Source organism: Pochonia chlamydosporia (assembly GCF_001653235.2).
Source record: "Pochonia chlamydosporia 170 chromosome Unknown PCv3seq00030, whole genome shotgun sequence".
NCBI lineage: Eukaryota > Fungi > Ascomycota > Sordariomycetes > Hypocreales > Clavicipitaceae > Pochonia > Pochonia chlamydosporia.
In genome coordinates this window covers 69060-94134 of record NW_019154065.1, presented here as the reverse complement: position 1 = coordinate 94134, position 25075 = coordinate 69060, and the positions used below count along the sequence as shown (strand labels likewise).

At 47.7% G+C, this 25075-nt stretch overlaps 5 protein-coding genes across 5 annotated transcripts; 2 read left to right on the top strand and 3 right to left on the bottom strand.

Annotated features, from left to right (window-relative positions):
- Window positions 1-5162: 5162 nt before the first annotated feature.
- On the top strand, window positions 5163-5696 carry VFPPC_14977 (hypothetical protein; the record flags this gene model as incomplete). The annotated part of the gene is made up of 2 exons (XM_018292741.1): window positions 5163-5196; window positions 5269-5696. The coding sequence occupies 2 exons, from the start codon at window positions 5163-5165 to the stop codon at window positions 5694-5696; spliced, it is 462 nt and encodes a 153-aa protein (XP_018135628.1).
- Window positions 5697-11057: 5361 nt separating this feature from the next.
- On the top strand, window positions 11058-12588 carry VFPPC_18424 (hypothetical protein; the record flags this gene model as incomplete). The annotated part of the gene is made up of 2 exons (XM_022430036.1): window positions 11058-11183; window positions 11248-12588. 2 exons carry the CDS (start codon window positions 11058-11060, stop codon window positions 12586-12588), a joined length of 1467 nt encoding a protein of 488 aa, XP_022284813.1.
- Window positions 12589-14668: 2080 nt separating this feature from the next.
- Window positions 14669-17273, bottom strand: VFPPC_18423 (reverse transcriptase; the record flags this gene model as incomplete). Its single annotated transcript, XM_022430035.1, has 4 exons — window positions 14669-16411; window positions 16457-16621; window positions 16892-17164; window positions 17247-17273. The coding sequence occupies 4 exons, from the start codon at window positions 17271-17273 to the stop codon at window positions 14669-14671; spliced, it is 2208 nt and encodes a 735-aa protein (XP_022284812.1).
- A 175-nt stretch (window positions 17274-17448) lies between these two features.
- Window positions 17449-19800, bottom strand: VFPPC_18422 (BED zinc finger domain-containing protein; the record flags this gene model as incomplete). Its single annotated transcript, XM_018289948.2, has 3 exons — window positions 17449-18722; window positions 18771-19165; window positions 19229-19800. The coding sequence occupies 3 exons, from the start codon at window positions 19798-19800 to the stop codon at window positions 17449-17451; spliced, it is 2241 nt and encodes a 746-aa protein (XP_018135627.2).
- A 2737-nt stretch (window positions 19801-22537) lies between these two features.
- On the bottom strand, window positions 22538-24778 carry VFPPC_18421 (restless-like transposase; the record flags this gene model as incomplete). The annotated part of the gene is made up of 1 exon (XM_022430034.1): window positions 22538-24778. The coding sequence occupies one exon, from the start codon at window positions 24776-24778 to the stop codon at window positions 22538-22540; it is 2241 nt and encodes a 746-aa protein (XP_022284811.1).
- Window positions 24779-25075: the final 297 nt, after the last annotated feature.

The window sequence follows — 25075 nt, the reverse complement described above, 5'->3', positions numbered from 1 at the left end:
TGTGTAGTGGTGTGTAGTGACTTTGAACCCTGAACGTGACACAGGGAGACAGGAACAACCCATTGAACAGCATTATTCTCTGGAGGTCGAAGAGGGCCATGCAATGGCGGAGTTTTTGCTTCCGAGGGGGAAGGGGAAGGAAAAGGTTGGCGATAGCATTACAGTTGCAACGGATTAGGAAGTCACCTCCATGGGGAAATGGTAGTGGTAATGTGGAAGTACTGGAGACATCACCAAGGCCAGTAGTAGCAAATTGCACCGGGGCAATATCGGACGCATGATGTGGCTGAATGTGGGGGGTTGCGTACGGATAGAGATTTCGGGTGCGTACAAATAGAGACCGTCCTAATAAACTCCAATCAAGCCCCTTGCAGCCAGCTTGCTAACATGATGCCGAGCGCGATGCCCGGCGGCCCAAGCAGTTCGTGGGTATTTGCACTACGTGGACAACCTGGCCTGGAAAGTAAGCACATTGTTTCTGCAAGCTTCCTCGAATCTACAGTCACAACAAAGTCGCAGTTGTTTGAGACCTCTATCGTTCGTTTCTTAGTATTTGCATTCTGTCCTGTGGAAGTAGCGATACGCCGTCCAATCAAATGGAACCAATACCAGGGAGAATCAAACGAGACAGAGCAGTAGATAACTTTTTGAGAGCAGTCTTTCATTTTATGAGGCAGCGTGAGACAGAATCTCACCATGAGCTGACTCCTCTGTCGAAGGTAGCATACTTAACACCACACAAAATGAGCGAACCCTTGAGTTGGTGTACCGTTCCCTAAGCGGAGTTGATAGCGCCATTCGCCCTCTGCGCTGCCGCCTTCCTCTGCGCTGCCTGCGCTGCCGCCTTCCTCTGCGCTGCCTGCGCTGCCGCCTTCCTCTGCGCTGCCTGCGCTGCCGCCTTCCTCTGCGCTGCCTGCGCTGCCGCCTTCCTCTGCGCTGCCGCCTTCCTCTGCGCTGCCTGCGCTGCCGCCTTCCTCTGCGCTGCCTGCGCTGCCGCCTTCCTCTGCGCTGCCGCCTTCCTCTGCGCGGCCGCCTTCCTCTGCGCTGCCGCCTTCCTCTGCGACACACTCCTTACCTCCACTGCACTCTCACTACTAGCGTCATCGTCGGCCAGTCTAGCCGCCAGCGAATATCCATCTGCATTCGGATAGTCCCCAGCCGCGATGTCGCGCTTGTCTGGGGCGAGAGCTGGGTCGGCCCGATGCGCTGCCAGAGCGCTGCCGACATTGGCTCCGTTGCCGAAGGCAGCATCGTTGTTCCCATCGTTGACACCATTGGGCCGACGTATTCCCAGGGCCTTGACGGTATTTAACAAGCCAGGCACAGCTGTGGTTGCGTTAACGTTTGGCATAATGGCGAAGTCTGTTCAGGTATGGGCTTACAGCCATATTCCTGCCGCTCCTCCAACTCATTGGCTGGAAATGCAGATATGAGCTGCACTGAAACGGCCATGGCACAGGCGAGTAATTCAGAAACCTTCATCTTGAATAACTGTACTTAACAATAGAGATTATATATGAAAATAAACTTGTTGTGACCAGCACTAACAAGTCAAAGGCAAATGGGTACTTGTAGAGAGCCTGGCTCTTCAGACAACGAGATGATGCAGCAAAGTGATGATAACAGAAATCGAGGATAAATGGCACCCTGTCGCAAACTGAGTCTAAATGAGAACAAACATAAGAAGAAAGCCAGGGAAGGAAATGAGGGTAAGTTGTCTGCTGATTTCAAATCGAAGAATGCGTAGCTGTGTCCTGTTATATACTTCGGAGGCCCCGTCACATTATTATCAGCATCACTGCTCTGCTGCACGAGCTATCAACTCTTTCGTGTGCAGCACGCAACTCTCTCATTACCTCGGGACGTAGCGCCATGTTTGGGACACACTTTTGCCATTCCAGAGTGGACCACAGCTGGGGCACTGTCAGCAGACCTTGCACAGGACCGTACTGTATCCTTGTTTGCATGAAATGTGACAGACACAAAGATCAGACAATACCCGGACGCACCGCGACAAGGAGCAAGTCAAGATAGTACGGAAATTGTAAGGTTTGGTTTCTTGGGTATCGATATCCCTGGCAAAACACTCTATCAACGCCGCCCCGAGTTTAATCCAGCTACAGCTAGCTGTCTTGCGTTTTAGCTGGACTTGACCCCTGTCGGAAGTGAGCGAGAGAGGCTCAAATATTAAGCTTGCAAAAAGCAGTGTCTCCTGGAAATCTCATGTGTTTGTGGGCACGTTGACTCGAGACACACCTGAATATGGTAAAGTTGGAGTTGCAGATAGGACAGATTGGGAGATAAGTCTGTTTCACATTGAGAAACCTCACCTTGACAAAAGTAAAACAGAATATAATGCTCCCATTCACTATCCTCGAAGCCAGAAGCCATGGCGATGTGTTTTAGCTTGGTACAGGTTAAGGGACTTTCAGATGTTATGAAGCCTGCCCATGACCCCACGCGACACCAGACACGACACGCACAAACAACTTCATACACGTCGGAGCCCCCAGATGCTTTATAGAAGTACCGCATGTTCAGTAACTCAACTTATCTGCCGAGGTTCTATTACCCATTACGTCTCATGGTCCGTCGGGGACTCAGAAGGCAGGGGCCGCAGAGTCAGTCGACGACGAGTCAAGGTGCTTCATCCCTCCACATGTTTCCGGCTCACCAGCTCCTCATCCAGCCACGAGTTCTCACTCGTCGGGTGGCCCATCTCAACGCGGAAGAATTGACGCTGGCCGACTTTGGTTCGCATAGTATTACTTTCAGTTCCCCTCTCCATGCTGTAAGATGAAGAGCCGTCCTACCTTCCTTTGAAGTGCTTTTGTAGTCAGCTCCAGCGTTAAATAACATTAGAGTAACTCGCACGTGCCCTCACGGTGGCCAAATGCAACCCTCTGACAGAATCATACTTGCCTATTGTACTAAGTTATCGTACTATTATGTCTACTATCACACAGACATACACTAATATATATAGTAGCTAGTAATTAAATGCGCCTACGTAGTGCAGCAGCCTGTAGGGTTTGAGGTGGCTTAATGGGACGGTATTCTTAGATGTGAGGATACGACAGAATGATATTTTAACTAGCCTAGTCGGAGGTTTACTTAAGAAACTCCTCCTCTCCGTGACAATCATTTTACGCAAGTCGCACACGACCTTGCGCGTGCCCATGTACCGTCACAAGATGTCGGCCATCTGTGGTTGAAAGACTTAAGCCATATACCCGCCAATAGCTAAGACAGCCGCCAAAGCAGATCCAGGAATAGCTGCCTTAGGTTCTACGCCTGCTTTCTTTGCGGTTGTTGTCGCAACGGTAGAGGAATTAGTCTTAGAAGCTTCCCTCCCCGTCGCAGCACTCGTAGTACTGGTGTGACAGTTATGAGCCCGGTTTAGCACAATGGTATGGCAACACTACCTGCGCCTCCACTTCGACAACCCCTCTAGTCCAAATCCCACAAAAACACACGAGTTCCTGTTAGCCTGTAGCGGCTACAGGGAGCTTTCAGCGACAGCATACAGCTCTAACAGCTAGGCAACGGCCACCACGGCAGATTTTCAGGGCTTTTCAGCCGTGTCTAAAGAACAACCCGACCACTAGTATGACCCTCGCAATCAGCAGGTCTACTTACATCAACTATTTCAGCTTGCATTGCACTGGAATTACAACGCAACCTGGGGGGTGTGTCAGACAATATAAGTGGGACTGTTAATTGCTCCGCAAAGAGAGCGTTGTTTTTGTGTGACAGACCGTCATAAAAAAGGTCCAGTCATCAGCCCAACTTAAAACAGCACGACTCGATGCCAAGCTTCATAGCCACGCTAGCATTCACCAGCTCGGCAACTTCCCGATTGGTCCCCTGCGACCTGCCAACAATGGAGATCTGTGGAAGATTGTCGAGAGATCCTTTGCACTTCAGCCTCCCTCGCCTCAAGCATATCCATGCGAGTCAAGCAACGCGACGTTGTTTCGACAATCAGAAACGGTAGTCGAGTGGTGCAGCTTCAACATTGCCACTACCAAAGGCCCCATTTTGAAACCAACACTTACTAATTTACGCGCTCAAAACGTTGCTATGCGGGTCATCAACGATCAAGTGAGTTGGCTTCTTGACAGGAACGGGTTCCCGTTTCATCATATTTGGCTCTATTTCACCCCTTGCAGTCCACCATGCAATAGATGTGGGCGAAATTTATCGTTTGGAAGTTGTACGGATGTTGGCTGTGCCGATTAATGCTGCTTGGTTTGTCTCGTGAATTGGTGATTAGGATGGGGCTGTTGTGTGACCGATGAGTTCGTGATTTGTGGATACGTTTCGCACGCATGCAACTACTATAAGCATCGTCAGATCTGTTGGATGACTCCGGTGAGATTGTAAACCGTGACAATTCCTTTGGTTTGAGGGAATTATGCAAAGGGTCATATTATCCTCTATGTAACGCTGTCTTGGTATCTATATTGACATCTTCTCTCCCATCTATGCAAACTGTCCTATTCCCCGAGTCGTTGTGAGACATGGTCGCCGTTTCATCCAGTCATGGTTCGCTCATTACCAGCTTGTTAATCCCTTCATTCTGTCAAAACCACCTCGTAGTTGGCTCTCCGGCTTGACCTGCTTGCCCTTGAGTACGGTATACTTACAGTGATCAGAATGGTATGGTCTGGTCTGATCTGGTCTAGGGGGTCAGCTTTGGTCTCACGAGTTTCGCCCCATACAGAACTCGGGAAGGTCAAGGAGTGTCTATGTACTTCACTTGTTTTAGATCTCTCGTTTTAGACTTACCGGCTTGCTTAAACCACGCGAAACGACTCAGCCATCCAAGCAAGGCGAGGCCCTTCATGATACCAAACTTGTAACGGTCCTAATCCTCCAAAACACTCAGACAGAAGACGAAATACCCGCAGAGAATTCCCGCTGGGTCAGGTTTACCACGCAGACCCGATATCAAGAGCAGCCATTGACCGCCATGGAATACAAATACCCTAAGCATCCCACCCATTCTCTCTCAATTCAGCATCATCAATACCTTATCTATCTTAACAACTTCTTCTCTTAAGCTCTGAACATCAATCAAGTATAGCTGGTCTATACTCTCAATCCAAAACAATAACAACAAGCAATTCTACTCTCAACAATCCTTAACATCCTTCACAATGGTTCGCATCAACAACTTGGCTCTTTTTGCTCGTATGATTTTGAACTGACCCTGCTACTTTCCCCCGCATAATTTAATCGCCTGCTGACACGCGCGTGAACTAGTAAGCGTGTCCGCATTTGCGGCGACAATTCATCATGACCGCCGTGGAGTCAACATCCTCGCCGAGCCCGGCGTTCTCAGCCGAGCCGAGCCTTTGGTGGACCTGGACAGGCGCCAGAATGAGGCACCAGATAGCCCCGCGGTCCAGAAGCTCAAAGACGAGCGAAAGGCTATCTCACCTGAGCTTGACCAGGCCAGGCAAGATATGAAGGCCGCCGAGAAAGCCGCCGACGATGCCATTCCCCAGAACCTTAAGCAGAAGGAGGAGGATGCCTTCGCGAAGTTCAAGACCATCCGCCAGGGTCTCCCAGAGGATAAGAAAAAGCAGCTTAAGGAGAATGGAAGGGCCTTAGAGGCAGCCAGGAAGGAGGCCACTGCCCCGTCTGGTCCAGTCGTTAGCCCTACTCCTTCTGCTCCCCTTAAGTTCTAAATCGGGCTTTAAAACTCCCCAAGCCAGGGACAAACATGTCCACCAGGGACGGAAATTCGCCCTTCGCATGCCCTCTATTACCAACAAATTATGTGCTACCTACCGCGACTCATACAAGATAGTTACAAAATTTGAAAGTAATAAACATATTAATTGGGGACGTATTGACATGTTTTACTAGTGACTGTCAAAATTTGAAAGTAATAAACATATTAATTGGGGACGTATTGACATGTTTTACTAGTGACTGTCTAAATAGTTTGGTTGATGAGTGTTACGGGGCCACGGCAGTTCCTGACGCCCTTCGGATAATGAAAGAAAGAAAAACATCCATTACAGCGCCTCTCATTCGAACCCCGCTTTCTTAATTGCAACAATTGCTATGTTTGTACAACCACGATAGAGCTCCGACGTCAGCTGACTCGTCTTTCAACCACTGAAACTAGCAATCTTTAGATCGGGCTGCAGCATCTCCAATTTTAGGAAGAGTGAATCTTGAACCGTTTGCATTATGATCCCAGGCGGATGGCGCGGTGGAGTGTATGCCTTGAGGAACGAAAGGACTATGCACCGCCCCTGAAAGCTCCCGCTTCTGATTGGTTCGAGTTTTCACCCTTGTGCCTTGAGGAACGAAAGGACTATGCACCGCCCCTGAATGCTCCCGCTTCTGATTGGTTCGAGTTTTCACCCTTGTGATTGGTTGTTTTCGCCACCTCAACCTTTCGTTCCTCAAGGCTCTTTGCGCAACCCCCCTGGGGTTGCCTCTCCTGTGGGGATCCTATGGATTGTGGGAAGTTTTGAGAGTGGCCATTGGATGCGCCTTAAGGGATTTTCGGGTGATGCGCCGGATCTGGTGATCTGCCGGATTTGCACCCACTTGCATTCCTGGCATCAATTGGCAATTGTTGGTTTGGAGGGTTTTCAGCGACTCCTACCGGTCATGTTCCTGGCTATCTCCCTGTGCGCTGTCATAGAGCTCAACTGTACCATCCTCACAGCCTTTAGGACAAGGAAAGGCTTTATTTTTGGAGCTTTGTTGTTGCTACAAATGACATCGCACCATATTCCATTGGAAATCTGCTACTGCACATTGTACAATCCGAGCCACAAGCTCTGTGCATCACTCTCATAGCCATCGGTTCTGTCTCAATGGTTACCGGGCAATCTGTTGTTTTTATATTCCCGTCTCCATCTGGTTGTTAGCAGCCAGAGTTGTTTAAGGATCGTCCTGGCCATGATTATTATCAACGCAGTCATACTGCACGTTCCCACTGTCGCGCTCCTCTATGCATAGTACATCAGTCTCGATTCGAATTCAATTAGAGGCTTCAACATCCAAGAGAGGGTTCAAATTACAGGTTTGCTGTCCAAGAACTTACTATCTCCGGAATCTATATCTGGAAGTCCCTCGCCGTCTTCTCATTCCAACGTTACCTGCGCGATAACGCTGCTCGGAAGGTGCGGAACCATCTAATTCTGGTTAATGTCATAGTCATCCTGTTTGACATTGCCATTGTTTTGCTTGCAAGCTTTTGTTTCTTTGACATTGAGGTTGCCTTCAGGCCCTCGTCTACAGCGTGAAGCTTAAGATGGAGTTTTCCATTCGTAATCGACTTGCGGAACTGATCTGCGGTGCTCGACAAAACCTATTCCCTTGCGCGCACTAGCAACCCTACAATAGGACTTTACTGTAACGCCCATCACCTTACCACAGTCAAATATGGCTAAGAACAAGGGAAAGGAAAGGTGCGTTCACAAAAGCTCCCTGCTAAGTTAGCTATCTTATCAATATAGGCAGATTGGGATAACCAAATGAGCTTCTGATCTCGGTCTCGGGTAATTTCAATGCTTTATTGCGGACAGTGACCTTCCGAGACATAATAGAATGCAAAGTAGAAAACCCGCTTTTCGGTGCCATGAGTCTACTGAATACACTCTGCCCTCCAGTGACAGGCAGCGGCAGAAGGCTGGACAGCTTGCCGATAAGGTGCATCACCAACTCTTGTTACCTTTCGCGGATGTCGTGTGTCTCTTCCTTGATGACCTTGGGGGGCTGAGCATCGCTGCTCATCGACTTGCAGCTTGGATTAATTACGGACGACCTTCCAATAGTTCAGTGCTGCCGTGGCTTCTTCTGGTGACAGAAGAAGGAAACAGAACCGAAACTACCGTCGCAGCTTTTGAAACGAGCGTAAGAGAAAAGACTAGTATAAACCTTTTGACTCGTTTCCAAGGCGTTCGGGTGGTAGGCCTGTCGGCTCGTTCGAGCCCACGACACAGAAAATGCTATAGATATCGTCAGTGGAATACATTTCAACGTGAGCTCTCAGACATTTTAGACTCTACAAATGAAGCACGCGCCGAACATAGATACCTTTACTCGGCTAAGCATCTGGTTGCGTTTCTTCGCCACGCCACGACCCTGATTGCATCTCCACCTTGCCCGTTCAACTTCATGTTGGCCTCACGCTTCCGACGTCAGGTTAGCCCCGATCTAGATTCACACTTATCAAGCTTTCTAAATCGTATTTCATCTCTTGATGAGTTCAAGTCGTTTGCTGTGCCTATGATAGCCTCTAGTTTTCTCCTTGACAACTACTCTCCCCGTATGCACCGTAAGGATCTTTGATTACGCACGCGCCTCGATCATAACTAACAACTCATGCTAGTTTCCGATTCCAGCGATATGTTTGCAGAACTGTATCAGCAGACGTGCTTTCAGATATGCCGACGAACACTCCAGTCGGATGATGGAACAGATCATCTGGTGCGACCGTCAACATTTGTCCTGCTAATGAAGCTGGAGCTGCAGCAACAATTTAGATGCATTCTCCAGAACAAGTCCGCCTCATCGCAACACCGTCTCCAACTGGCAAGCTTTCAATCCAATTGGCGCCGTCTTTACTCGGAGGACACATGTTATAGTTGTATGATGAGGCGGCCAAAATATAAACTTCCTTGTGGACACTGGGTCTGCGATATATGCATGCGAATATTCGGAATAAAGCGAGGTGTATACCTGTATCTAGACAATTGCCTCTTGTGCGGTGGTCATGGCATACGCATTCGATTCAAACCAGATACGGCAACGGTTCGTGTGTTGTGCATCGATGGTGGTGGAACTCGAGCATGTGTTCCGTTACGATTTCTTCAGGAGCTGCAAGAACGCATTGGGCTGCCGTACCCCGTGCAGTACAATTTCGACATACTTTTTGGCACTAGCTCAGGTAAGCACAAATCCAATAGCTTGACTTGATGAGAAGGATGCCAACATTGTATTCGTATAGGCGCGATAAGTATCTGTGGTCTTGGCATCAATGGCTGGTCAATACACGATTGTATTGCAACCTCAAAGTCACTTGCGAGAGAAGTCTTCCGACCGCGTCAGGTGCCTGGCTTTCCTCTCGCTTGGTTCCCCCCTGCGAGACGTTTCTGGCAAACACTGCTATCAGTAATCCTGGATAGTAGATATCCATCGCGAAATATAGAAGCGGCATTGAAGAAAGTCTTTGGCTCGTCTCGTTGCATTTATTGCAAGTGACTGTATCCTCTGGCCGTGAAGCTGTCACTAACGAACAGGCGGCTTGTTGTCAGGCCTGCTGTGTACCGTAATGTATATTATGACAACACGTTACCGGTAACGTAATCCACAAGCGAGTGGAACACACAAGCGAGCGGAACACCCTAACCTACCTCGTTACAAAGATTCTACAAAAAAACAACCAGAACAAAAGAAATCAATTAATCTTCACTGCTATCCTCTTTATTAGATGTCTCTAAATCAATCTGACAAGTTCGCGCATTATGACCAGTATTGCCGCACACACCACATCGCCGTCCCTTTGTCTCATCCCGGGGCTTTCGACCTCTTATCTTGCGATCTTCTTGCTGAATCTGCTCTTCTACATCATTCTGGTCCTGAAGAGCTTGTCCCTCGGAAATAGTTATACTGCCGCCTTGACGTAAGCGTGTTTTTTTAGCTCTACGCCGCTTACTTAATAGTGCATTTGCCTCTCGAAGTTGCTGGTTCTCAGCCTTTAGGAGAGCCATCTTATGCATTATTCCGCATGTGGCCTTCGCAAATTGATCCATAGCATCTAAAATTGATGTTAGTGAGCTTCCCTGATGTCGGCTTATTCTTCTTTTAATATAATTAGTTTGTGAAGTCGCCTCGGTTGGGTTGTTTGGGGTCTTTGGAACCCACGCGTTTGGTAGCTCTAGTGCCTCTTCAACTGGCGTTGGAGTCCGTAGCCTCACATCTAGGCGCGATAAGACGCTTTTTGGATTAAATGGAATAAGTCCTGCGCCTCAAAAAGCTCCCTGAATATTTTCTCTTGTCATTGCGGCTTTAAATGCGGTAAAAAACGCAGGGAAGAACAGTGAAGTAAATAGTGCAAAATACCGTATACGATATTTTTTCGACCTCACACTGCACTGTATTGTTTAGGAATTTGCTGCACTGCACGGTATACGGTATTGCACTGTATTTGAGCAATATCGTATTGCAATATTGTATTGCACGGCGTGCAAAGAGCCGCATGGCCCAGGCATGAAGCTAACCAAATTGAGCAAGGTTGAGGTTCTACAATGTCTCACCAACCGTAAATTATGAAGCTATTCGCGGCCAACATGTAATAGTTTGCTTTTTCCGAGAGACGAGAGCGCTTCGATGTACGCTTCTTCTTCTTGAATTGAGAGGGCGACAACGGCGAAGTATACGTTTCTCCCATGTCAGAATCTCCGTTGTCGCTGGCAGCTGATGAATCAGCCACTAGGGATGTTGGGGATGCTATAGCCGTAAAGGAAGCGGCAACACCTGAGTGTTGAGAAGTCATTATGTATTAGATCAAAAATTGTCGACGGAAGTGAAATTTCAGGGGTTGACACGCTTTATTGCAGAGAAATCCTTCAATTGGGATCTTCATTCATTACGCCTGATGCGTACAGTAAGGGCCTCGTATTACTCGTGTTGCACTGTATTTGCACTGGATGAATATCATATTATACGATATTCGAACGACCTCGCACTGCACTGCACGGTTTTCTATTTTTCTTGCACTGCACGGTATAAAAATACAGTGCAGGCAATACGATATTGAATACGATATCGTCTTATTTACGGCCACACTATTTACATCACTGGAGTAACTGCCAGTGGGAGGCCTTCTGGGACTGCAATAACCAAGACAGTCAGAGAAATAATGACAATGTCGACAAAAGTTTTGCCTTTATTCGACGGTGTCTGCGTATTGTGAGGCAGAGTTGCCAAGAACCTAATGAATAGAGCAACGAAGAGCAATGCCGCAAACACTGCACCAGGGTGGTTTTCCATACCCAAGTATGGAAATACCCTTTCCATATATGGACATGGACAGGGTATCGATATGGATAATAGTATTGCAATACTCATTAAACTATTGGCGAGGCTGTGCCACTAACAGGGGACCGTACAGGGAACGCTACAGGGGACCGTCCAAGGGTTTGAGGGCCTAACCCCCGCTAAGAATCCACACATCCACAAGTCACTTTCCCCACCAAATTGTATGGTTAGGTTGCGGCCGTGATGGAGTCTGAAAGTGTGATATCCTTCTTCGATTCCGAATCAATAATATCGGAGTCTTCGACCTCAAGGTCTCGCAATACGAGAGGCAGAACTGCAGTGGGGACTTGGAGCCATGCTCGTACGGCCGTGAGGGGAGAAACGGAGTTCAAAGGCCGGAATCGCCTTCTCTATTGCCGTCATTGCCCCCAGGAGAATGCGTACAGCACGTCGGTTACCACTAACTTTCGAAAACACCTCGAGAGCAAACACAATATCCGGGTTATAGAAGATTTGACCCCTCTTCAGTCGTCCATTTTTGAAGGGTTTGAACAGCTGTACCAGCAAGCGCAGGATCTGGGTCGCACAACCGAGATCGAGGCGCAGGTCTTCAAAAGTTACCTTGATCAAGACAAAATAAACAAGGCCTTGGCATGGCTAATCGTTGTACGAAACCTCCCTTACCGAATTGTCGAATCCCGTGAATTCCATCTCTTCATTTCTACCTTGAACCCAGTTGCAAAGGATTTCCTCCCCTTCGCCCATTCAACCATACCGAAAATCATAGACCAGCATTTCCTGTCGGCAAAGGATGTCATACGAAAGAAGCTCCAGTCAGCAATATCTAAGATTCATCTTTTTCTTGATATTTGGACGTCTCCAAATCGACTCCTTCTCCTTGGAATATGTGCTCACTTTGTCGACCACGCACAAGAAACGCGAAGCAAAGCCCTCCTTGCCCTTCGCCCAGTAGCAAACCACTCAGGTGAAAAACAATTCGTTACCCTTCTTCCGGCCTTGCGAGATTTTGGCATTTTGCGACGCATTGGTAGTGTTGTGGGAGATAACTCGAGCACGAATGACACCCTCTGTCGAGCGTCGAGCACATGTCTTAGGGAAGAGGAGGACATTGATTGGGATCCGGAAGTTCACCGCCTCCGATGTCTCGGCCATGTAATTAACTTGGCTGTCCAGGCTTTCTTGTTCAAAGATTCGCTAGACTTAAACCAATGTGAACAGTACGATGACAGCGAAGGGCATGCGGAAATCCAAAAGCAGCGGGCTAAGTTTCGACTCCTTGGCCCGTTGGGCAAACTGCACAACTTGGTTGTCAACATTCGGAGTTCGTCAGGACGTACCAAAGAGTTCAAGGAGCTTGCAGGGAGATTAATTCCCCTGGACAATCGTACGAGGTGGAATAGTTGGTATCAAATGCTGCAGGTTGCCACTGAACAAGGGATTGCGAGTGCCCTGGACTCCTACTGTCGCGTTACGCGGTTCCAATTCAATTTTTACTACGCTGAAGATGCAGTTCTTGATTCAATAGCCTGTCAATTGCCTGTGTATCCTTGACTTCTTGTCCTCCTCTTGCCAGAGGGATTCACGTCATTTATCTTAGCAAAGAAGCATTATTTCCAGCCTTCTAATTAATTTCCAAGTGGCTGGCCAGCCTCTTCACCTTCTGATATCCATGATTTTATGACATCCAGCAATTACTCCAAGTCTGCTTGTTCAATCAACAGAGGCAGCCTTATCCGACAAAAGTATGGAGATAGCTCCTGGTAGCGGCCAATTTTTCTCCCAGGCAGAGCTGATGCCTCAGCGAACACCTTATCATTGGAGATATCAGCATCGAATGTTAGAGCAGCAAGATGTGAGTACAATTGGAATCAAACCGAATCTCCCACCCAGGTTCAATATAATCAAAAAATGGTCAAGTTGTCCAGAGCATCGAAGGTGAAAGCTAATTAATGCCACAGATAGCCTTTACGTCTCTCGATGCCGACTATGTGATGACCTTGGATCCTGACATCAACATGGAAAATGCCTTTACGACACATGGAGCAAGCTTTGGCCCGTCTACTTCATCTGCTTCATATGGCCAAAACGACCCACCGTCTGTTTACGACAATAGCGCCCAGTTTAGCAACTCACCGGATATGGATCTAAAAGACCTTGGCATGCCTCCATCAGGCGGATCAAGTACAGATTTGGCCAATGAGGCTAGCAAGTACAAGACAATCAAGGAACAGGATAAATGCATTAAGGACTCATACCTGGTCAAACCCCAGCACTGGAAAATGGGACCAAGCCCTGGTACTAGGTCACAAGTGGTGACTGAAGTTGAGGAGAAGCATTTGTCGGAATCATCGGTTCAGAGATTGCTTCCTCGGCCAGCCTCATCATCTGAAGGCTCCGAGGAAAATGTGTCCGCATCATCCAAAAGTGTGCTTGAAATTGTGCCCCCTCCAGTCCTGACTGGAAAATCCTCTAGTAGATCACCCCACATCCAAACACAGAAAGGCAGCACGCAGCAATCCAAACCTCATTCCCTGGCCGAAGAGCAGAAAGGAAAGCAGAACCAACAGCAGCAGCCTCATCCCGCTCCGCTAACTTCGTTCATGAGACTCCCCGCTTCGAAAGCCAAGAAGCCACGCGCAATCAACGAAAAAGAGCTCCGTCAGGAACTGGGCACTTCCACGGAGAATATTGAATTACTTGAGCTACTGGAATCAATATCAAACAGACCGCCCGCGCCGATTAACATATCCCATGTGTCACAGACTTCCCACATCGAACCGTACTTATCGAGGAACGCCGAGCAACAGCCCCTCCTGTCCCATACCGTGCAAAACCCGGAAACTGTATCAGCAAGACAAGGTCCTCAACTACACCCGGTATCATCTGCGTCTAGAGCGCGTAAGACGGCTCCAATCGCTGCCAAAAATAGCAGGAAATGATTCATTCGATCAATCCACTCCTCCCCTACGTTGCTACTAAGAACATCTCCGAAGATTAAGCTTCTACTTCCGAGAACTCCTGGCCTATCGATGGCGGACACAGTTTCGCGGTTGCTCATGACCAAATCAAACTACGATAATATCTTGGAAATGAATGCAGTGCCTGGAATTTCATATCCAGCAGAGGCGTCAGCGAATCTCACCGCAAAACGAATATCTCACAAGGTTGCCGAGCAAGGACGAAGAAACCGTATCAATTCTGCTCTGCAAATTATGGCGAGCTTTTTGTTGGATGAACAAAAGTTGGACCAGGGTGATGATGTGGAGCACAAGGATGGCAAGGCACACTCGAACATTCTGAACAGCAAAGCAAGTGTGGTGGAAAATGCCATTTCGTATATAATAAAACTTCGAAATGAAAATGACGACCTGAGACAAGAGCTGCGAAACTTAAAGACCAAGCTGAAAGAAGCTAAAGAAGTCCGTGGCATAGCCAACCAAGGGTGTAAACCACTCAACTCAACCCACAAATTGCTTCAGTTGCGTTGAGTTGACCTGGTCAACGAGATACAGCCGTGGATTGACAAAATGTGTGCCTAATGGACATTGACGTCCATCAGTTGACTGATTAGTCATTCAGGCTGTGGCCATTTTCCCTCTCTCATTCACTACTTGTACTTCTAATTTTGCGATCACGCGGTGTCGTCTACCTCATCAGAGTTATCACCCGAACTCTCCCCCCCATCAGTGTCTTCTACGGGCTCCTCACCGTCAACAGTCTCAACGGGAAGAAGCAGTACGTCTAGGTCGTCGATTACCCCAGCTCTCAACCACGACCGTAGCACTTGGCACATTCCTATGATATCAGCATCAAGCCGGCTTCGCAGCGGTGTTACCATGCGTCCCGCTGCCGCAAACAATCTCTCACACTCAGCTGACATTGGCTGAATCGTAAGGAAGTCCAGCGCCATTCGCGACAGGCGTGGATATCCTCGTCGGCGCTCATGCCAGTACGTTATCGGATCTCTAATGTCGCTGTCCCCATCCTCTCTCGATGACTGCCATAATTCCAGTTCGTCAACATCCACATCTATGCGAGCGGGCGACGACCCTTCCTCTTTAACCCTGCCGCATCTAGAGACTGGCCGAGTGCGTTCACAATACGCCTGAAAAGGGTTGTAGTACTTGCGCTGCCGCTTAGCTGCCGGTTCGTGGACCACGGGGCTTGAGTCTATTTGCAGGTTGCGATATTCCGTTTCCCACACTTCTCGAACCATTTGCTTCGCCTTCGTCACCCATTTCGTATTGTCCTTCCACTCGTTCTCGAAATATCCCCATCGGAAAGCCGGATGCAGGGCCAAAGCCGTATAATAAATTGGTGTCTCGTCCAACGCGCAGTAATACTTGTTCAGCTTCTCCCATCCCAAGTTGATGTTAATTCTGAAATGCTCCGGGTCAGGTATTCCAGACGCAAGCTGCTTATACTCTTCGAGGACCTCTAGAAGGAACTCAAATCCTTGAATGACTTCCCACACATTCCCGTAGGAGCCCACCCATCCACCTTTGCGCTTGCGCTGCTGACCATCGCCTTCTAGAGTCTTGACGGCATCTTCGTAGAACCCAAGAAGTGTAGCGAGATGCCCAAGGACGGTCCAGTCATGAGCCGTCAACTGGTTTTCTTCCAAGCAAATCCGCGGCTCCTTGGCCGACTTCCTTAAATTGCCTGTCCTCTTTGACCTGTTATCTTGCTCCCATTGCTGGCGATGCTTCAATATAAGCTGCTCAAGGTATGGACGGAGAGTAATGGCTCGCCTTATCATATATAGTTGAGAAAGCCATCGTGTATCGTTGTCAATGATTAGATCGAGTGTCTTGCTTGCTCTGACCCTAACATCAGCCGACATGTCGAATTCTGACCGCTGTATACTTCGCAGGAGATAAATAAGCTGATCCGACCTCCTAATATCTACGACTAGATTGTGCAACTTTCCGACGGGTCCCTTGCGCCGCCAAAGCGTGTGCTCTGCCTCAGATAAGGCTGCTGCACCTGACAGCTGCTCTTCAAACGCCTCAACGTTGTGGCCAAAAAGAAGAGCTTTCGCGGAGAGGTTTAGAGTGTGGCCGAAACAGCGGCCACGCCTCGTCGATCCCATGAAGCCAAGCTCGCCACCAATTACTTCCATCGCTTTGTCATTGCTCTCTGCATTATCTAATGTGAAGTACCCAACCCTATCCTTAATTCCATACGCGTCAAGGACGTCAAGTATTTCTGCCGCAATATTGTGCCCAAAATGGCGCGTTCGCAGCTCAGGGACGCCAAGCACTAGCTTTCGCGGCTGACTGTTCTCGTCCCGAAAGAAGCAAGCAACTCCGTACAGACTGTGTCTATTCCCTGACTTCCATCCGTCAAATGAGACATGAATCAGGCCCGATGACTACCGCAAAACCTCTGCAACCTTACTTTTATGTGTTTCGTAGGCCGAGAGAACTTTCCGGCGAATAGTCGGCCTCGTAATGTTGGCGTCGGTTATCTTCACAAGGGGATTGAGATATTCGAATATTCTTCGCAGTCTTCCTTGTTCACAACAAACAGTAAAAGAGTGATTCTCCTCAATGATCCATTCGAGTAGAAGTCGTTGGAAGTACTTCTGTCGGATAAGGCTGCCTCTGTTGATTGAACAAGCAGACTTAGAGTAATTGCTGGATGTCATAAAATCATGGATATCAGAAGGTGAAGAGGCTGGCCAGCCACTTGGAAATAATTAGAAGGCTGGAAATAATGCTTCTTTGCTAAGATAAATGACGTGAATCCCTCTGGCAAGAGGAGGACAAAAAGTTCAGATATACAAGCAATTGACAGGCTATTAAATCAAGAACTGCGGTCTTCAGCGTAGTAAAAATTGAATTGGAACCGCGTAACGCGACAACTTCCGGTCGAAGCCTTGAACGAGCTTATTCGCACTGTCTTGCTCGCGTGGGAGCCTTGTATCGAGTTTCATCACATCAGCAATAGACCTCTGGTCCCTGTTCCTTACCTTTTCTGCTTGTTTTTGAGCCGACGATTTTGTCGCCTCGCCGGGTGCGCATATTCTGTGATCCTTGAACAGATGAGCATTCGCGTTCTGAATGCCCTTTTCCGCAAAGCTCCTCGGTAAGGGATTTTCGGGTGATGCGCCGGATCTGGTGATCTGCCGGATTTACTCCCGCTTGCACTCAGTGAAACTAGTAGTTGAACTGAGTGAGTTCAGCCGCCCAACTGAGTCAGTTGGCTATATAATCAGTCCAGTTGAAGCCCATCCAGTTGAGTGAGGCCTGCCACTCAGTTGAACTGCCAGTTGGACTGGATTACTATATATAGCTAGCGGCGGTACGGCCCCATCCTTTACGACAGATATCAATATAAGCTATGTACACCTCGCTGTTGCTACCTTGCTGTCACCATGCTCTCTTTTCCTACTATAAACTATTTACATTATTCTACCCTTTCCTTTCCTTTTTGTGTCTCCGCCTCTACCTCTGCTACCCATCGGTCTATCCACTCCTCATCAACCCATGCAACGTTATTTTCCCGTAGCCACGACTTCAAACACTCAATAGCCTCTACAGCATCAATCCCAATGCGATTCCTTCGGTCGGTGATTGTAATCTTGCAACTAGAAAACAATCTTTCAACCTCGGCTGACATTGCTGGGATTGAGAGCAAATCTAGAGCCATTTTTGAGAGATATGGATAGACCTTTTGTTGTGTGGACTCCTGCCACCATTCAAGCGGATCAAATACCTCATCCGGGTCCATTTCCATCACTGGTTCCTTGCAGTATCTTTTGTACTCATCTATAACCTCTGGAACCTTTGTATGCTGCCGTGACCAAGTCTTGAACCGATTTTCTTTCTTCCTATCGTTCTGATGACTTTGCGAACGGGGAACTGGAAGGGGAGGCTCGACTTGTTTATACTCATTCTCCCAGACCATTTGTACAGCAGCTTGAGCATCTTGAACCCATTTATCCTTCCACAGGACTCCCTTTTCAAAGAACTCCCACTTGTGAGTAGGCACAAGAATAACAGCTCCAACATAAGCACATGACTCACCTGTCTTATTGTAATACTTCTCTAACTTATCCCAACCTGCTTGACAGCAAGGCCCAAGAAAGGGATTATTGACATGCTTATGTCTGCCTTCTTCGAAAATCTCAAGTAAAAACTCCATAATTGGAAGAATTGTCTCTGCCGTAGAGTATCGGCCTTCACAGGCAAGTGTTCCATGGTCATATGCTTCTAAATACTCGATCAACGACTCAAGTTCTGCCCAATCCTCATCACTGAGTATATCTTGTTGAAGATCTGCTCGGTTCATCAAGGTATAAGTATTAATAGCCTCTCGCAGTATCAGTGCTCGGGCTAACATCCGATACCACGAATTCCAACGAGTGGAGTTATCTCGGGGAAGGCGTAGGTTGCCAGAAACCACCTTGAAGGCATCTAGACGTTGTGTACTCAGTGTAATGTAAACTGAGATGTTGTGAAGCTTGCCAAGTGGCCCTTTTTTCCTCCACATCTTCATCTGTTCTTTATTGAATTCCTTTGGAAGACGACCATTGATTTGAGAGTCCAAAACGACCAGATTATCTTTGTCAGGGATATTCGGAAATAAGAAGCTTTGTGCGGAGAGATTAATTATATGGCCATTACATCGAAGTCTTCGAAATACTGGATCCCAAACAAAGGACTTGTTCAGGTCTAACCCTATGAAGAAGTTAGTATAATATTGAGTCACGTCGTAGATCAACGTACAAGCTGAAAGGGCAGTACAGAGTATGTCGTTTGACTGAGCATTATCCCCTACGAAAAAGCCCAATTTGTACTCCATTTCATAGTCCACAAGAACGTCTGCAATAACAGCTGCTTGGTTCTCGCCACCATGATCTCCCTGAAGCTCTCGAACTGCAAGAACGTTATGTTTAAGTTTGCCTTCCTTTCCAATATAATGTCCAATTATACCCAAAATAGACTTGCGGTTGCCAGAGGTCCAAAGATCGACAGTTATGTGAATTTTGGAGAGAGCTTCTTGTAGTTCTTTCCGGATCCTCTTTTTCTGACCTTCAAATGTTCGAATTGTCCATCCACGAATAGTATCAGCTGAACTAGGGAGACGTACATCGACATTCTTATTAAGGTATCGAGTAAATCTACAAAAGAGTAGGTTAGTATAAATGGCAACATATAAAACTGGACGTAGAATTCCTACTTACGCTCTAAATTCTTTCCTCTCCACCATCTCAAAAGCCACGCCACAAGTTGTGATCCAAGCAACGTACAATTGTTCCAAAACAGCTGGATCAAGCTCACTTCCCTGACCTCTTTCGTCATCTCCTTCATCTCCCATATTAAGCCTTCGACACTTATGATTTGCCGCATCCGACCGGGCGCGAAATTGGGCCATATCAATAGTATGTTGATATCCCTTTATACGCTTCTCATTTTGTGTCTGAATTTGACGGCTGTGATGCTTGACAAGGTGAGTTTTTGCGTTGCCAGTTCCACCAGTATCCACATAGGTTTTAGAGCAGTATTTACACCTCCAAATACTCTGCCCTTTCGAATTTTTTATAATCTTGTGCCGTGAGTAAAAAGAGTGGTCCCACACTTCTGATGTGCGTTTATAAGTGAGCTTTTCTCCTTCATTGACCTCGCCGTTGCCATCGCCATCAGTAATAGCTGAAGGAGCTAGTGATGACGATGTAAGGGGCGGGAGAGCAGGGTCGATATCACTCCAATCCTGCTCAGAAACAGAGGTTAGAATAGAGCTAGCCTGTAAAGCCATAGTATGTCTTGACTTGGTAGGAAAATAGTGAGTTGTAACTGTTGTGATATTGTTTCTTAATTTTAATGATACGAGTCTTTTTCCGAGTATCATACAGGCTTCAGAGTATATTACTGTTGGATTGTGCGAACTAATTGTGCGTGGATTGAGTTAATTGCTGTTCTATCATACAGTCGTTATGGTTCTAACATATAGAAGTACAGTATTACAGAACGTCTGTTCACTGGATTTTTCGCTGTATCAAAAGTCGCCTCAAACGGCTTAGAAGGTCCTCAAACGTTTTGAAAGAGCCTTACACAACAAATTGTTCTATCAATAGCTACAAACCCAGGTATTCCAAATACCGAGACCGCCACCCGTTTGACAATTACATAATCATCCAGTCCAACTGCCAGTCGAACTGAGTGAGTTACATCGCCTAACCAGTCCAGTTGAAGCCCATCCATTTGAGTGATCCAGTCTAGAAACAGGCCAACTGGACTGGATCAACTGGCAACTCGCTCAGTTGGACTGGATGAGTGACCAACTACTAGCTTCACTGCTTGCACTCCAGGCATTAACTGACAACAAGTCCACAATCGTGATCCTAAATCATCCAAAATCAAGCATATAATGAAAATTCTGCTGCTAGATGCGTATCATTCTATTTCATAGTCCTCAAGCCATCGCGGCCGCTTGCTATTGCGCTGCGGCCTCCTAGAGTCCCAAAATGCTACCACTATCTCCCGATCATTCTCAACAACGAGAAATGGCTTTTTTGGGCTAGCAGTGCGGTTTGGAGTGGCTATTGCCTTCCGTTTCGCATTTTGTCTTGGTGGATCTGGCGTCTTCCATGCGGCCGGTGGCTCCCGTGTAGGTGGAAGAGCGACGATTATTTCATCCTCAACATCCGCACTTTTTTCGCGACCGTCTAAAGCCGCCTGTCCTTTATGTTGCATTTTATGTGCTATTTCTAGATCCTGGCGCTCGAGATCTCGTCGGATCTGCCGATTTTCCTCCCTCTCTTGTTGTCTGGCTTCTTTTGCCTGCCGCTTCCTCTCTGTTTCTGCCTCACGTTGCCTCCTTCTCTCTAGGGCTAGAGCTTTCTGCTCTGCTGCCTTCTTCTGCCGCTGAACCTTTTGGGCTTCCTTCTTTAGTGCCTCCTCTTTCCGTTGCGCGTCTATTTCTGCCTTCTTTACGCGAGCTTGTGCGACTTTTGCTGGGCTAAACACCTGGGCTGCGTTAGGATCTGTTCGATCAAAAAGTAGATCTTTTAAGGCTTTACCGCGCTGCCTGCGCTTCTTCTCCTGAATAATTGTCTCACGGAGTCCTTGGTTCTCATATCGAAGCAGGTCAACCTCGGATTGAAGGCTTTCGAGAGTGCTCTTCAGCTTTCGGCTATTGCGGCCCCTATCTGCAGCGGACGTATCGACAACTTTGTCTACAAGTCGGCGTAAATCTCGAGCAGTAGGTTGTTGGAGGGCCAATGACTCTGCAGAGTCTCCACCTGTATCTGAATTGTCTTCTTCTTTGTCGGTGATCTGGGATAAAATGACTTCTGGGTCAAATGGCAAGAGACTAGTGCGTTTCCACCCACTCGCAATGTTCTCGGCAGAGAAGGAAGTTTCAAATGCGCTCCAAAACAAAGTCCAGAACTCGCGCTTTGATAGATTAATAAGGCCTTGTGTTTTTGCCGTCCACTGGATAAGCTGATTTGAGTATGCGGTTGACAGAGGGCTAAACAGCGACACATCTAAGGGCTGCAACCGATGTGTGGAATGGGGAGGGAACACCGCAATAATAATCCTATGTTGGTCACACCACTCTAGAAAGTCCATATTAACATGGCTGGAGTGGCCATCAGTAATAAGGAGACGATAATCACGACCGTTGCGGGCTTTCGCCTTGGTAAAGCGGTCGAAAACGCCTATTAGCCACTCTTTCCCAAGTTCGTGATTTGTCCACCCCGTCTCCGAGGTTGTAAAGAAAGCCGATTGATGCTCTGGGTCAAACTCTGCAAGCCAAGAATCTTGGACTTGCCCTGGCTTGCCTTGGTAGATGAGAAATGGCGGCAGCGATGTCATATCCTGGCAGACGCATGCCAGGAAGGTAATCCAGGATCGATTGCCATCTTGCGATGCGCCGAGTAATTTACCCTGCTTTTTGACACTTAGGGAAAATACTCTCTTTGTCCTATTAATCACGCCCAAGAGAAACCCCTTTTCGTCCACGTTATATGTGTTGCAAGGCAGAATGTTGTATTTCTCGATTTTCGTGCGGATCTTCTACCATCAGCCGCGAATGGGGAGCGTTGCACGTTGACTTACAAGCTCAAAATAATCCTTATACCTAGAGGCATTATCGGCTCTCTTTCGCGCGGCGTCTAGCCCGTCAAACCAGATGCAACCAAGCTCATTACGATTGCGTCGAACGAAGCTGTACGGCCAGTCCTTTCCGACCTTAATTTTCGCGATATCCTGCGCAAAGTTCTTTACCATTGATAGCGTGGGGGGGATGCCACGCGATGAAAGCTTGTGAATATAGGCAATAAGATCTCGTTCTTGTTGTTTTGATAGACATGACTTATACAATCTGTCAGCATCCCGTCTTGACCTCTGTTTGCCTTGATGCCGGCGCCGCAGCGTAGTCTCATCGCAATTGAAACGTCGTGCTGCCTTAGCATAATTAATTTTGTCTGCAGATTTCAGGAATTCAAGAGCTTCATCAATCGGCTCCATGGTTGTTGAGTGATTGTTGATTAAAAAGCGGTGTGCAGAGTGGAGGTAATCCGGCAGATCACCAGATCCGGCGCATCACCCGAAAATCCCTTAACCATTAAGCCAACTGACGAAAAAAGCCTCTCGCATTCGGCGCTCATTGCTGGCACGGTCATGACGTCTAAAGCCATGCGGGATAACCGGGGATACTCGGATTGCTTCGAGATCCAGTATTGGACCGGATTTGTAACATCCCCATCCGCTATGCTTACGTCTGACTGCCAGCGGCTGTATTCATCTACCGACGAAATCATTGACAGAGGCCTAGGTGACTGGCCTCCCCGATGAGCCTCGCGATACTTATCAAAAGAAGAGAGCTTCGTCTTGCGCTTCTTAACAACAGGACCTTCATTAGGCGTAGTCCTAACTTCCAAATTACATTCCGTATCCCAAAGCGTCTGGACAAGACTTTTTGCCTCTTGAATCCAATCCGGATGGTCCTGGCTCCAGATATCCTTGAAGTATGTCCAACGGACAGCTGGGTGTAAGGCAGCAGCAGCGTAATAGACAGGTGAATCCTTAAGAGTATGGTAATATTTGTCGAGCTTCATCCAGCCTAAGTTAATATTAAAGCCAAACTGCTCTGGCTCAGGATACTGATGAATAAGGGCCTTCGCTTCTTCAAGTTTACCGAGCAGAAACTCAAAGGCTTCAAGAACATCAGTCATCGACCCAAAGGTCTCCTCGACGCCGGTCGATCGCCTACGGGACTGGGTATCTCCCTGAAGGACTTGGACAACAACGTAAAAGTCGTGCAGGATATTCTCAAAGGCTCTAAGGACTGCCCAGTCATTGTCGCCAAGAAGGCTCTTCTTCTCAAGGCAGGGTGGCAACTTGGCATCTCTCTCTCCTTTCCTCGCTTCTTGGAAAAGTCTCTTTGCCTTGATAATAAATTCATCGTAGAACGGCTGCAGCTTAAGTAATCGCCGGATCATGTAATATTGGGACAACCACCTTGTATCATTATCGAGATGGACATCCAGTGGACTCTGGCTCTGCATTTCTGGGTCTTTAGACGCTGCGCAATACTCCCGTTGCAACTGCCTGAGCAGCTGGGTTAACATATCCGACCGATGAAGCCAAACTACAAAGTTGTGAGCTTTTCCGACAGGCCCCTTCTTCATCCACTCATCGTGTGCTGCCCTGGCAAGAAGCTCTCCCTTAACAAGGGATTCTTCAAAGGCTTCGACATCTTTTCCAAAGAGTAGAGCCTTGACAACGAGGTTGAGTATATGTCCCGTGCAACGGATCCGGCGCTGGATAGGATCAAAGCCGAGATTTCTGCCGATAATCTCCATCGCCGTATCGTTGTTGCCCGCGTTGTCAAGAGTAAAATAGCCAAGCTTGTCCTCTATGCTAAAGGAGCTAATAACGTCGAGTACCTCTGCCGCGATATTCGCTCCGGTGTGCCGGTTGATTAGTTCGGGAAGCCCGAGGACGATTTTCTGCGGCTCATTCTTGACGTTTCTAAACAATGCCGTAATTCCATATAATGTATGCCGGTTCCTGCTCCTAGCGCCGTCAAAGGCAATGTGAATCTGCCCGGGAGCTTCCTTTAGTATTCCCTTCACCCTGGTCTGGTGTTTCTCGAAGTATTGAATTGCCAGCCGCCGAACAGTATGCCTCGAGATGTGGGCGTCCGTGACCCGAACGGCAGGGTTAAGATATTCGAAGATGTGCCGGAGGCGAGGGTTCTCGGCTTGTTGGAAAGACTGCTGACTATCAACAATCCAGTTAATAACAAGCTTTTGGAAGTGCTCTCGATCAAAGCGTTTAATTAGATTGTTGGCTAAGGACTGTTCCTTTGGGTCATCTCGGCCGAGATTGAAGATATCTGTAATAGAAGGGAACATCCTCTTCCCTCCCTTCGCCAACGAGGGTGCGGGGCGCTTTCCTGATAGATCCCAATGACCGTGGGACTTCCATAAGTGATGTTCAGCATTTTGTGTGCCTCTAGAATCGTAGGATTGTGGGCTGTTGCTTTTTTGACGGATACACGGCATACAAATCCATCGTCTCGTTGTCTGAGACTGGATCTCAATGCCGTATTCCCACACCCAAGACGAGGTATCTTTTGATCGTTCAGCTATTGTGAACCGTTGCCATCGTTTGAAGATGCGGGCTTCTTCCTCTGGAGTTGGATTCCAGTCAAATGGTACGGCAGGCTTATTGTCGACCGATAGGACGGAGTCAAAGGGGATTGCGCCTGGGTGGTTTGCCATACCTAAAGTAATGGCCGATTAATTATCAGGAATAGGGGTTTCCAGACGCGACGCGACGCGACGAGATTCAAATGATTTAACGCCATATTAGCTGATGTTACTGCGTGTTAGTGAATAAGTATATTCTGCTTAGGAGAACATATCAAGCTCTAATACTACTGAATCTGGCAAGGGTCCCATGTCTAGCGTCAACGAGCATCAATCAATATCAATCAATGAGAGGAGTGTATGGATTGATGCATCACCATCTCCCATTTACCAAATGCAAGGATCGAATGTTGCATCTGGGATGTAATC